At 36.2% G+C, this 10855-nt stretch overlaps 1 protein-coding gene across 1 annotated transcript; it reads right to left on the bottom strand.

Moving 5' to 3' along the window:
- Nucleotides 1-1171: 1171 nt before the first annotated feature.
- LOC115450154 (cytochrome P450 CYP12A2) lies at nucleotides 1172-10855 on the bottom strand. Its single transcript, XM_030178136.2, has 10 exons — nucleotides 10710-10855; nucleotides 9628-9755; nucleotides 8020-8153; nucleotides 7195-7313; nucleotides 5390-5506; nucleotides 4434-4712; nucleotides 4066-4222; nucleotides 3404-3616; nucleotides 3053-3224; nucleotides 1172-2714 (listed from the first exon to the last, which is right to left on the bottom strand). Exons 1-10 carry the CDS (start codon nucleotides 10772-10774, stop codon nucleotides 2563-2565), a joined length of 1536 nt encoding a protein of 511 aa, XP_030033996.1. The 5' UTR covers nucleotides 10775-10855; the 3' UTR covers nucleotides 1172-2562.

Below are 10855 nucleotides of genomic sequence, written 5' to 3'. Positions count from 1 at the left end.
GTATAGTAACTGTTTAGCATTATTAGGTTCTGGGAGAATAGCCAAATATTTTTTTAAAACCTAGTGAAAAAAATATTTTCAATGTGTGTAGTGTGTTTCTCATTTATGCCATGTTTTAACGACCACATACAATATTTTTGACAGAAGGTTAAAAGGGTACCCTTATAAGGATTTCACCAAGGTAAATTTTTCGGTATTAGGTTAAAATCCTAAAATAACCGTTTATCGGTTTATAATCGACTTCATACATATAGTCGATTTTTACATCAAGGATTTTACTCTATTATTAATCATTTGGATTAATGAGCATTATTTAATGATTTAAACCTTTTCGTTATGAGGTTTAAGCTGTAAAGGGGTTAACCAAAAGGAAATGTTATTGAGAAAACTAATTATTTGACCCGATAAATGGGCCCCTCGTTTCTTGTGCTATTTGCGAATCGTACTTTTAATATCCATGTTAGAAACATTGCTCTCATTTCACAAAAGGAGCTACTGGATGATTAAATATTTGTTTAAATTCAAGTCATAAACGGAACACGGCGGCTGAATACTCTGGACCTTGTGGTATATTTATTTTAGTCTTAACAATATGTCAGTTAATGGACAGTATCATGATGGTAGGGACATAAACGAGTATTAGCGTGACGATGGAAATGCGTGCAAGTACTTACATCTGCCATCCCACACGACGTCAGGAAACCCGCTTTGTTAAGCTGTTGCACTCCTTCACCTTTATCAGGACACCACACAAAGGTAGTACATACGATATAAGGATTTTGGGTCCTGGGACATCTAAACTTTCACAGTTATTGCGTTAATTATTAAGCGCGCCGGGGAACGTGCCGCCATCGATGCACCTAACTTTCGTTACTGCACCATCCGCTGGATGGCGCAGGCGCATGGCCTCCCATTGGCCAGCGCTATTGGTTGATTTAGTTGGCGGCAAATGTTTGTGAATTTGAACGATTTTCGCTCCCACACACACACCACTATCACGCGAATTATTATAGAAATAGTTCATCTATAATATAAAAATTAATTGCTGGGTGCCTTGCTAAGCGCAAATCTGGAGAGCAGCTAAACCGATTGCGCTAATTCTTTTTTTATAATATTCCTTGAAGTACGAGGATGGTTCTTACGGAGGGAAATTAAAAAAAAAATGCCTGAATAAGTCTAAAAATAACACTTTTCTATGTTCCCATACAAAAGATTCGTAATAATACTTTAAAGTCAATTTGAACTTTAATACCATACCATAAAGATTAAATGTTAGTGGAGGGATTACGGACAGGCAAAACAATTGAGTGACGTTAAATGGAACGATGGAAAGAATTTTAAGTGTTTTATAATTATTATTTTTTGACATAATGTAATTGTTGACTTATCAATTTTCTTTTTTCTTTTTTATCTTACTAGCCGACCCGGCGTCCCGAATAGCAGAATAAGAATTAATCAAAATGAAAGAATCGACTCTCAGGCGTTACGAAGTTCGACGGGTCAGCTAGTATTATTATAAACAACGGTTACGAAACATCGACTAATCCCAGAAATACGATCGGAATTAACTATTGCACTGGCGTTTCATCACATTGCCTCGGTGGCATAGTTGTATTGTGCCTGCTGTGAAAACTTTGCCTAGCTAATAATGAAAACATTCAAAATATTTTATAAGTGTAAGGAAACAAAAATAATTTGCTGAATAAAAAAATTACAGACATGTGTGATCTAGTATAATGTTTGACAGCATTATTTAATCCATTACTTAATATTCTATTATGGGTTTTTATTTATTTATGAAACATGTGGTGAGCTTTAAGTGGAACACTTCACTCGCGTTCAGTAAAATGTTGTGAAAACATAACAATAAGCAAAAAATAATAAAGCTTATCTATAATTTAACATCGAATAGAATTGGTATGTTGTTGCAAAGGTAAAAATAACGCAATATATTTTAAATTTATATTATCTCCAAATATTGAATAGATGGACCTTGCCACAATCACGACGTACTACAGAAAAAAAAATGTTTTTGCCTTTGTAACCATTTGCAGATGGAATTCCTTGTGTGGTTGCAGACGCATAAGCCAGTATAATTGGCAATGTTTTAGTAAAATTTTAGTAGAATTTTTAAAAATGGGCATTGTTAGAAAGCGGGCTATATTAGATTATTCTTTTGTTTTTTTTTTACTATCTTAAATAAAACTAAAGTATAAAGAATACATCCTTACGACAGTGTGTAAGACACCAACTTATCATTATCATCGGTCACAGGATAATCACTGTTCAACGTGGGCCTCTCCGAAAGATTTTCAAACTGACCATTTGACATTGTTGGGTAATTAAATCAGTCATGCAGATAAAGTGACCGACACAATGACTTCAAGAATGTACTACAAAAATCTATCAATGTGGCTATTCAAATTGTCAAGTTCTATCCGAAAAACTTTTTAACTCGATTAATATTAGGATTGAACTATTTAGGTTACATATTTTCCGATGCATTTATAATGTTTCTAATTTAACAAAATATATCAACAGCGAAATAAAATAACGAGCTTCTTAAACGTCTTTGAAAATAAAATTAAAAGGTCCCTTGAAGTAATTAAGCGCGGTTTGAACTACTTTCGGAGGAGGTCCGAACCACTCTACGTTGAAGTTTTCCACGATCCGCCCAAGGAACGTTTCCACTTCCAGCTCTGCGATGCGACGACCTGGAAATATAATAACCATTAAAGTAATTCTTTGATCCATTTCTAATGCAAGACAAGAATAGATGGATGTATTTTAGTATACTAACATTACAGACTAACTATAACTAAGCATGAATTGATGACCGAAGCCGGAATTTGAAAGGAAGGCTGCGAAATTCTTAACAGCTTCTGCACTTGAGTACAGTATAGTGATATAAACATGGTGGGTTTGTTACTAACGCAGTGTCACTATTCACAGGTAATATCCCTTTTCTAAGTTTTCTCGTGGTATGTGTCTCACTCAGCTATATTTACTAAAAGAGACCCGTGATATTGTAGACTCGTAAGTAAATGTTTACCTATACACATGCGAACTCCGAAGCCAAATGGAGAATGGGCGAAAGGATGCGCATTGCCGTGGTACAGAGGGTCGTCTTTATCGGCCACCCAACGTTCTGGGATGTACTCTTTAGGTCTCGGGTAGTATTGCTCCATCACTGACATCTCTTGATGAGAGAAAACAATTTCCATCTGTAAATAAAGGAATTTTATTATTCCAGTTTATATTGCAGCATGCAGCGGAATCAGAGTTGGTTGTGGCACAACCATTGCGTATAAATTCTAAATGCATTTTGTACATTGTGTGATAGAAGCGAGTGATATAAAATTTGTAATCTAGCTATTGAACACTATACTTGTAAGTTACTTACGTCTTTCGGTATGTGGTAGCCGAGTATGTTGTATTCTTTGGTAGTTCTCCTCGTGTTGCCAGACGCAACTGGCATTACCCTCATCGACTCTTTGATGCACGCCTTCAGGTAAGGTTTCTTTTCTGATTTCGATAGCAGTTCCTCTCTCAGTTTCTGTTGTTTCTCTGGGTGCGTCGCGAGGAGATACAGCGTGGCTGTTATGGTGTTAGCAGCCTAATGGAATAGAAAATTGATTTGTTACATTTTTATATTATATACTGACTAGTCTAGTTCGTATACTATGTCTCTGTCGAAGAGTGACCTTTACAAGTGAAGACTGGTATTATGAATGATAAAGTTTGTTTTGTAAAGTTCTGATACTCCAAAAAGACTTCACTGCACTTGATGTAAGGCGAACTTAAGGTTAAAGATATCGTCGACTAGCAAATATGATGTGTTGTCGGGCGGAATCACATGAAAAATCTAGTCTAGTATGCTAGTCTAAAGATATCGTCAACTAGCAAGATATGATGTGTTAAGTGATGTTAAGATGTGCCGTTGTTGCAAAAACGACGAAATGTTAAATTATCATAATATAGGTGAGTAACTTTTTATTCCATAAAAGACTAATACGAGTGCAATCACGCGAAAAATCGAATGCAGTATGGTATAAAGTAAATTACCGTATCTACACCACCGAATAGCATATCACTGGCCATAATGTATGCAAACTGTTCATTGATATCCATCAGTTTTTCAAGTACGCCCTTCTCGTTGCTCGGTTTTCCTTTGTTTGTTTTTAATTCTTCCATTGCTTGTTGAACGAAATGTTTTGATAGACTGTAATGATATACAATAATTATAATATTTTAAGATTAGTTAACAGTTTAATATCCTTCTGCAGTTGTTTAAAACTCCATAAAATCATTTTGAAAAATGAGTAGATGGTGCTGAAGTACAATCAGATACAAAGGAACTTCGCTAGCGCCCGGCTGTGGGACGGCACCTACCGGGTTTGTATCATTTAAGTATTATATCTTTCTAAACTTACTTTTCGTGATCCTCGTAAAGTTTCATCGCTTTCTTGAATTTTGGTGTAGTGATGTACTTCCAAATGCTTGGCTTGAAGTCCAAGTCTTCGGCGATAGTGAAGAAGTCATGGACGCACTGGATCAGTCTCTTGGCTGGCGAGTCGTCAGTCAGTTTTGGGTCAAAGCAATTCAGCCTCATACCGAGAGCCACTACAGCTATGGACTCCAGAGCCCAAAGATTCATTTCCGTGTCGAAATTCCCACGCAGCATATTGTTTTCATCACGTAAAGATCTCATTCTAATGGATAGATAAAATATTAAACGAGGTAATTAAAAAATGTAGTTGTTGGTGGTGAGGCCCCCAATAGGAGCCAATGTAAATATGTAAGTATTCTGAGATCAGGCTGTGTATTATATGCGGTTTCCGACAGGCCGGCATAATTGTATCGACTGGTGAGGGACGATGATTTCCCGTCAGTTGACGCTCTCTCTTAACCCCATTCTACTTATCAACAGGTAAAATGCAGTAACTTCTCTGAACCCATATAAAAAAAGAATATGCACCTGTCTTGAATCTTTATAGCGTTTATGCTCAACTAAGACGTGTCGCGTGGCTCTGCCCGCCTGATAACTATTTCCCAATTCGCTCTGTTTATTTTCCGGGGTAAAACTAACTGACACATTAATCCAAGAAATAGTGTACCCCTTTCGTCCAAATTCGTTTAACAGTGACGACGTCTACTAATTTCTAACAAACAATTAAATGTTTTCAGAAGCGTTCGAATGTATTATTATATTAATATTGGTAAGGAGTATTTTCACTATACATAATAAACGATTCTAATCTTAATCTTTGATCCAATCCCGACAAAAAGCCTCCGTTCCGATTGGTTCATTTTGGGATTAAAAAAAGAGATTGGGATCTTACCTATATTGAAAATGGGTATAGGACTACTTTGCACGATTGATACATACCTGGCGACCATATCCTGGGCGACCTGATCTATCGCAGTCGTGTACAGTTTTATAGTTTTCGGCTGTAACATCACGGGGTTCACGGCGGAGCGGAATTCCCTCCATGGTTGAAGCTGTCTACAAATATTTAATAAATGTTATATTATTTAAGAAAACTAGTGGACTCATGCCGTTCCGCATAGTTTTGATAATATATGACAAGGGAATGAGTACGTATAAAGCAGAGTTGAAATCATATTACGTCCAGTCGAGTATTTACACCTAAATTTCCAAATAATGAATGCAGACAAAAACCCAAATTAACGATCTCGTTTCAGCGACTATAAGGAAGCGAACTGCGTACCATAATCAGAACCGGAGATATAGAGAAAGAAGCTATGAAAACATAAGAAAGGAGCAGCAAATATTGTTCAGTCACGAAAGCGTAAGAGACAGAGATACTTTTGCAACATAATATAAGTATGGATTTTGAATCATGGTGACGTGCGATCTCCTCTTATACAGATCACAATCAAGAATATTTTGTATCTCGCACGAGCTCGTATGGTAGGCGTAGACAAGTTAAAAGCACGCGTGCATATCGGCGACGCATATTATCATCATGTTATGGACGCATATTTGCATTTGTAGTGCTACAAATTGCTACACAGACTCTGTAAGATCAAAAGGCGTCCCATATTGAATTTGTTTTTGGAGTAAACAAGTAAATTTTGAAGATATTGTTTGGATAATGAAAGGTAAAGTCGAGACGTACACAATATGGGTAAGATAAGTAAGTTATCGTGTCCGTACAAATCATTCATTCATTCGGATCGGGCAAATTACTTGTGTGTGAATATTAAATCATTCGCTCTTTTGCATTCATAAAAGTTAGTAGATAGTTGAAATTAAACTAATTTTCCGGATTCTATCGCGGTTTTTTGTTTTTTATTTTTCTCCCGACGTTTCGAAGACTTTGCAGCCTTCATGGTCACGGGGGGGACTAAGGTGTTGTTTATCCGCAAAGTCAAAGTTACAATATCTACCTACATTTTACAATTGTAGTTGTATTACCATATATAAGAGGAGTAACCGACAAGATTGGCTACATCCTGAAGCGTGCTTCCATAAAAACTTATTTTAAGCCGCCTAAAAAGATTAGTCAATTTTTACCACCTGTCAAGTGTCATATACCTCTACAAGAACCGGGAGTATACAAAATAGATTGCAACTGTGGCCTCCCTTATATCGGGCAAACGAAAAGAAATATAGGGTCCCGCGTAAAAGAACATATAGCTGACGTGTAACACCGACGCTCGACGAAGTCTGCAGTCGCTGAACACTCTAAAGGAGGCGCCAATCATTATGTGCGACTTGACAAGCCACAAATCCTCGCCAAAGAACACCGATTCCTGCCCAGGATGATTGCGAGGCTATTGAAATTAAAAAAACACCCTAATTTCAATAGGGAAGATGGTTGGAAGCTTGCACAAGCCTGGAATCCAGTTCTACATTTAATTAAATCGGAACCCAAAAGACCGGCTGCCAGACTTCAAGACACTGTGAGCTCATTCTGCGTAGATCGGACCACCAACAGCTAAAATTTTAAAAAAAGTTGTATAATTGTAAAATGTAGGCAGATATTGTAACTTTGACTTTGCGGATGAACAACACCTTAGTCCCCCCCGTGACCATGAAGGCTGCAAAGTCTTCGAAACGTCGGGAGAAAAATAAAAAACAAAAAACCGCGATAGAATCCGGAAAATTAGTTTAATTTCGATGTCTAACATTCGCGTAAACATAAGAAATCATTAGTAGATAGTTACTCCGTAACGAGTCCCGTTGGTTTCTGTTCATGATCTTTACTTTTCTTGTAGTATTTTCTGTAGTATTCCAGTGAGGGGAATCCGGAACGAATTGGCATCCAGTTTTCGCCACGAAGGACCTAAAATAACAATAGAAATGTTACAATTTGAAATATTACCATGGTAACGCTTTAGTTTAGTTTCCAAAGTTAATTGGAACGTGATCCACCAAACAAAAGTGTCTAAGTTTGGAAGTCACCTCGCGGTGGCATGAACAAAATACCACCATAACTACATAAATGTTCAAAGAATTAAAAATATACGTCGTATTGATAATCTCCTCCTTTTTTGAAATCGGTTAAAAATGTTTTAATTTAAATTTGTAATAAGTAGTTAATTACATACATACAACGCTGTTGCAATGAGAAGGATATATTATTTGTTTCCTATTTAATGGTATTATAGTTTTAAGCCTCATTCAGACGGGTCAATTATTCGTAAAATAATCGTACGCCATTATTGTTTAGAAAAATGACCTCGGAACATGCCCAAAGGCGAAGTATCTAAGAAATTCTGGAGATGGTCTTTTGACAGATATTTAAAATACCATTATTTTAGTGTATCAGCTTTTACTAATACTTATTTTATATTTAAAACGCTTGAAGCTGCAAAGATTGCATTGAAGTGTGCAGTGAAGTTTATGAATTTTCTAAAAGGTGCATAAGTGTTTTAAAAGTCGTAAACCCATACAGAGTGGCTAAACTGCGTTGGACTGGTATTTTGCTATAGAGATAGTTTTTAAATAAAAATTTAATACATTTAATTTAACATAAAAATAAAACTTACTTGTGAAACGCTCTCCGCATCGAATAGGAATATTAACATATTCATGCCGACCATCCCATCAACTTTCACAATCGGTCCGTAGTTCTGGTACAGTTTGCGAGTGAAGTCAATGCCGTTTATGTTGTAGAACATGCCTGTTGACAATAATACATTTATTTACTAAATATCTTTTTTGATGTTCTTTAATTCATACCCTGAAAGCATACATTAGGTATCCGCGAAGACTTTACATTTGTATCCATGAAGAGACTCCAATTTCATAAAATGGTCTAGGATCTAGGTCTAGGTCAGGATTATAATCAGTCCCAAAAATGATGCAATATTTTTCCGTATTCAACTTTAAAATTAGGTATATCAGAAAAAAAATATGGCCTTCCCTTCAAATCAAATTGTTATTGCAATATGCGAAGCGTTTTTTCCAGAAATAAAACTTACCATAATAAAGGGAGCAGTGAGCTGTCACTATGCGCTATTTTTCCGTGAGAAACTTATAATATCTGGTCTAGCCGGGTCGTACATGTAATCTATCTATCTATATACCAGCAATGTATATAATTCAAACATTCTATAGCTAGGCAATATATAGAATAGAATGTCTGCGTAGAGTATAAAATAAATAATATGCTACACATTTCATAAACGTCGCAGTTTTTTTCAAATTGTCTATGAATTGTATAGAATACCGGATTTTATAGATTGCGGGTAACATATAGTAGGTAATAACATCTTAGATTTACCGTGTTTATTAAATATTAATTACACATTATACATTAAATATCTTAATTAATAAATTAATAAATTTATACATTAAATATTTTTGTAAAAAATCCTAGAAGCCGCGAAGTAAATAACTAGGTAGGTATCAGAACGGAAAAAATTGACTGTTCATTCAAATGTTCATTGGCGTATCACACCAAAACCAATTAGTATATTCAACATCTAATACCTGTAAATATAAAGCTTTATTGTCTTTGACATATAGGTTGAGTTGGGGACGCACGTGAAAGACGGACCAGATACGGTGCCCGTATTTTGTTTTACGGGCAGTTGTATTGAGAGGGATATAAAAAGCTGAAATAGATTTAAACCCTCACAGACGAAGTTGTGGGCACAGCTAGTAGATAAATGGATAAATATTAGAGTCACCCTGTACCAATTCCAAATTTTTATGCATTATGACGTGTGAGTCACACGGTGTGACGTAAATACCGTTATAATATAATTTTGTGTATGCTATATTAGTATCTGCACTTATACAACTATCTGAACAATACCAACTTTGATAGCCTATTTGTATGCTATATTTTTTAAAATTGAATTATTTTTTCCGGGCTAAAAATCCTGCAAATAGTTTCACGGAATGTCATTACCAGGTTCTGAAAGTTTCACCATACCAAATTTCATCATAATCTGTTCTGTAGTTTTTGAGTTTATCACGTTTAGACATACAGACAGATGCCACTGCCATTTTCCACGGGACAAACATAAAAAGCTTGTTGTTAGTAGTTGCACTATCGTATCTTCTCCATAACAAAAGATTGAGGAAAAATTTTAATTTAATTATGTTATACTTAAAGTAGATAAAAGTAATATGCGTATCAAACGTACCACCGGGTATGAAGTGGTGCAGAGACCCTAGCAAGGGCAAAGATGAAGGGCCCGGGATCTCCCTCCATGATTTGAGCTGAGCTGTCCCGTCTTCAACTTCCACCGCTGTGCTGTTCACTGTGATACTCCTGAACATACAGAAGAGGGTAGATACTAAAATAAGGTTGGAAAACGAACAGAAGAGTTGCCTGATATGTTGTCCTACTTATAAAGGAATTATAGAATGAATTATTTCTTGACAATGCATTATCTTGTAAATGCATTATAAACGCTTTATAACGAAGCTTATTTCCTCATATTATTTGTTAATGGTTAAAAAATCACATACCATAGTGTTTTTATATCTTATGTACTACCAATATTAACGATGCAATATTTACATCAAATATTGTGAAATCTAGTCAAGTTTACTGACAATAAGATACGAAATATTATCAATATCTCAGATCGAGATATAATACGCAATATAATCTTCCTAATACTTTGGATGAATACGAATGTTTATGAAAACGTTTGGATATTTGTTAGAAGTAAAGTCAGTAACAGCTGAGGGGATGGATGAAATACACACGTAAAGGAACACGCATAGACTATGTCCTGGATGAACACACGTTGAAACACATAAGCAAGGTACTTTTTATTCTGGTGATTTGCTCGCGTGGAGAATAATAGATTTTTTTATGTGTTGAATATGTCTTTTTTTAATAGATAGATTTTGGAACTTTTATAAATGACGAAAAAGGTTTTTGACTGTCTCGATGGCGTAGTTGTACTGCATGTGCGGAACGACAGTGCTCTGAGGTCCTGGGTTCAAATCTCGGGTCGGGCAAAGTGACATTTGGGTTTTCCTGTTCAGTATCAGCCCGGAGTCTGGAATTTGTGCCCGATACGGCGATAGGCTCGCCCCCTGTCACACCATGGTAAGAAACACACTTGGCGATAAGTGGGTGCCCTGGTTGCGTCTTTGCATATTTCTTCGGAGATAAATGCGTGATGTGTGTTAGAAAGGCTTTAAACACGGAAGACGCCGCAAACAACACCTGATATGCAGTTCCTAAAATCATTTAATCATTATCTCTTACCGTACAAAGTGTGTAGGGGCCGCTACTAATCGCGAGCTACAAATCCGCACTCTATTCAAATACATCTTGCGACGGTCACTCGCAGCACAATACACTACCGGCAACAAACAATGCAAGCAAAATCACCTTATCACTCACTATCTCTC

This window comes from Manduca sexta, chromosome 22, assembly GCF_014839805.1.
Source record: "Manduca sexta isolate Smith_Timp_Sample1 chromosome 22, JHU_Msex_v1.0, whole genome shotgun sequence".
Lineage (NCBI taxonomy): Eukaryota > Metazoa > Arthropoda > Insecta > Lepidoptera > Sphingidae > Manduca > Manduca sexta.
This window is presented reverse-complemented; position numbering and strand designations above follow the sequence as displayed.

Bases quoted from the DNA above. Each gene is read 5' to 3' on its own strand.
- LOC115450154 (XM_030178136.2), bottom strand. From the start codon at position 10,774: ATGTATTTGAATAGAGTGCGGATTTGTAGCTCGCGATTAGTAGCGGCC. The intron at 9,756-10,709 runs GTAAGAGATAAT...CTGTATGTTCAG, and splicing joins GCCCCTACACACTTTGTACG to GAGTATCACAGTGAACAGCA. The intron at 5,507-7,194 runs GTAACTATCTAC...AAATATTTGTAG, and splicing joins CCAACGGGACTCGTTACGGA to ACAGCTTCAACCATGGAGGG.